Source organism: Aplysia californica, unplaced genomic scaffold (assembly GCF_000002075.1).
Source record: "Aplysia californica isolate F4 #8 unplaced genomic scaffold, AplCal3.0 scaffold00001, whole genome shotgun sequence".
Classification (NCBI taxonomy): Eukaryota; Metazoa; Mollusca; class Gastropoda; order Aplysiida; family Aplysiidae; genus Aplysia; species Aplysia californica.
Window position 1 is genome coordinate 2,807,979 of NW_004797271.1, and position 1,849 is coordinate 2,809,827.

Here is a 1,849-nt window from a genome sequence, read left to right on the forward strand (position 1 = left end):
ATATATATATAGGAACGAAAAGCTGCACTTTTTTAATTAAAAAATTTATGCACGTTTAATGGTTAGATTTCTTTTGAAAATAAAATTCTTTAAAATATTTTTAAATACGTTTTATCCACCATGGATACATATAGTGTATCATTGGAAGGAATCCTTTAGTAGAATGTGCCTTTAAAGCAAAATGCATAGAGAGTACTGTAGTACATATCTATCATTTTGGTGATTACAAAATATTCTGTAACACTGACAGCAAGTTTCATGAACTGGACAATTTATAGGTCTGTCCTGGTCGTTTTGTTCTGCAAGAAAAATTCTGAAATTATGCAAACTGAGCCCAAAAATGTGCAATCGGTTAATTTTTAACAGAGAATGATGAAGGAAAATAATCAGAAATTTATTTTAAAAATGATCAAATTTTGCTAAATTATGCGGGGTGCATAAAACCACGGGCACAGATAGGTTAAACGTAGCAGATTACTCTACTCATGGTGTAAGGAACTGGACGGGGGGTATGGCCAAGGCCATTGAGGCTGTCACCACTGTCAGAGACAGCAGCGGCGTCATCACTGAGGCAGTGTTGTTGTTGTTGTTGTTGCTGTTTGTCGTTGGGTTGGTTGTCGTCACATTCACACGACAGGAGGCGAAAGAGTCATCCAGCTGGATGGTCCCGTTGCTGGCAAAAAAAACAAATAAATAATTAACAGAAATTATATAACTGTTTTTAATAAAATATCGTCAAAATAGAATACATTGCATATCAGATGATGTGTGAACCGGCGTAGATCTTATATGGTGGAGCCGTTAGGCGCTCTACTGTCTCACGCAGGAGACCCTACTTAAATTCTTGCGTGGAGAGAAAATTTCTATCAAGTATCTTAGTCTTTTTGCTGGGATGTTTATCTCTCTCAGCTCTGGATTGGCCCTGATACTGAGTGATAGTCAGGGTCGAAAGCCCGTCTCCTAAATGATCCCAATTGTGTCGATGGAGGCGTATGAACACCTACATTGATCCACCTAAATAATGTCTGATCTTGAGATTTTTCACATCCATTTCAAAGGGATTCGTGTTATATTTCACATCCATTTCAAAGGGATTCGTGTTATAACCCCCCCCCCCCAAAACAAAACAAAAAACAAAACAAAACAACAAACAACAACAAACAAACAACAACAACAAAAAACAAAACAACAACCCCTGCTCAAAACGGGCTTTTTGAAATGTCACTTCACGGAGTCCAATCTAGATTGCCGGCACCTTATTCAAGCTCTGTGTTCATTCCAGTCGACTTCTTGTGCCACTTCTAGAACTCAGGGAGTAACTGACTGTAAGATCTAAATCTCACAGACCAGCTCGTTCTTTTTACGTACAAAGCCGTTTTATCTTCACATAGAGCGTAAAATCACCCCTTGCTTGATGGGCGACCACATGCTGTTTTCGATTATAGAGTAGCTTCAGTTGTTTTTTTCGGTAGGAACTCATGTTGACCTTTTCCCGAAGCGCCAACTCCTTCGATTCTAGACCCACCAAAGGATCTTAAACGCGTGGAAATTTCGATCGGGATCTCCGAAAATCTTCGTCCTTATCCAAGAAGACAACCTTGACCTTGACCATCAATGATTCATTTATAGAGGCACCAGCCGTCCATGTCCAGGTGCTATTTTAGCCTCTTTTTCGTCTGCGGATTAATATTCTTTTTTCCAATTTATTGGTTCAGCTTCCATGTACCCCGTATCTATGGCTCTCAACCTGGAAATCGCCTATAATTCGCTAGACAATGTGCCTGCCCCGATCCTACAAATCACATCCCGGACCTCTGGGTTGACAGGCAAACACCATATCTGTTGTACC

The 1,849-nt window shown here is 39.9% G+C and overlaps 1 protein-coding gene across 1 annotated transcript in view; it reads right to left on the reverse strand.

Moving 5' to 3' along the window:
- Positions 1-249: 249 nt before the first annotated feature.
- The window catches only part of LOC106012640 (circularly permutated Ras protein 2-like), a 4,804-nt gene continuing 3,204 nt past the window's right edge, over positions 250-1,849 (reverse strand). Inside the window, exon 2 of the mRNA XM_013086189.2 lies at positions 250-673. Coding sequence (XP_012941643.1) covers positions 484-673 — 190 coding nt within the window. The 3' untranslated portion in view covers positions 250-483. The remainder of the gene's footprint in view (positions 674-1,849) is intronic.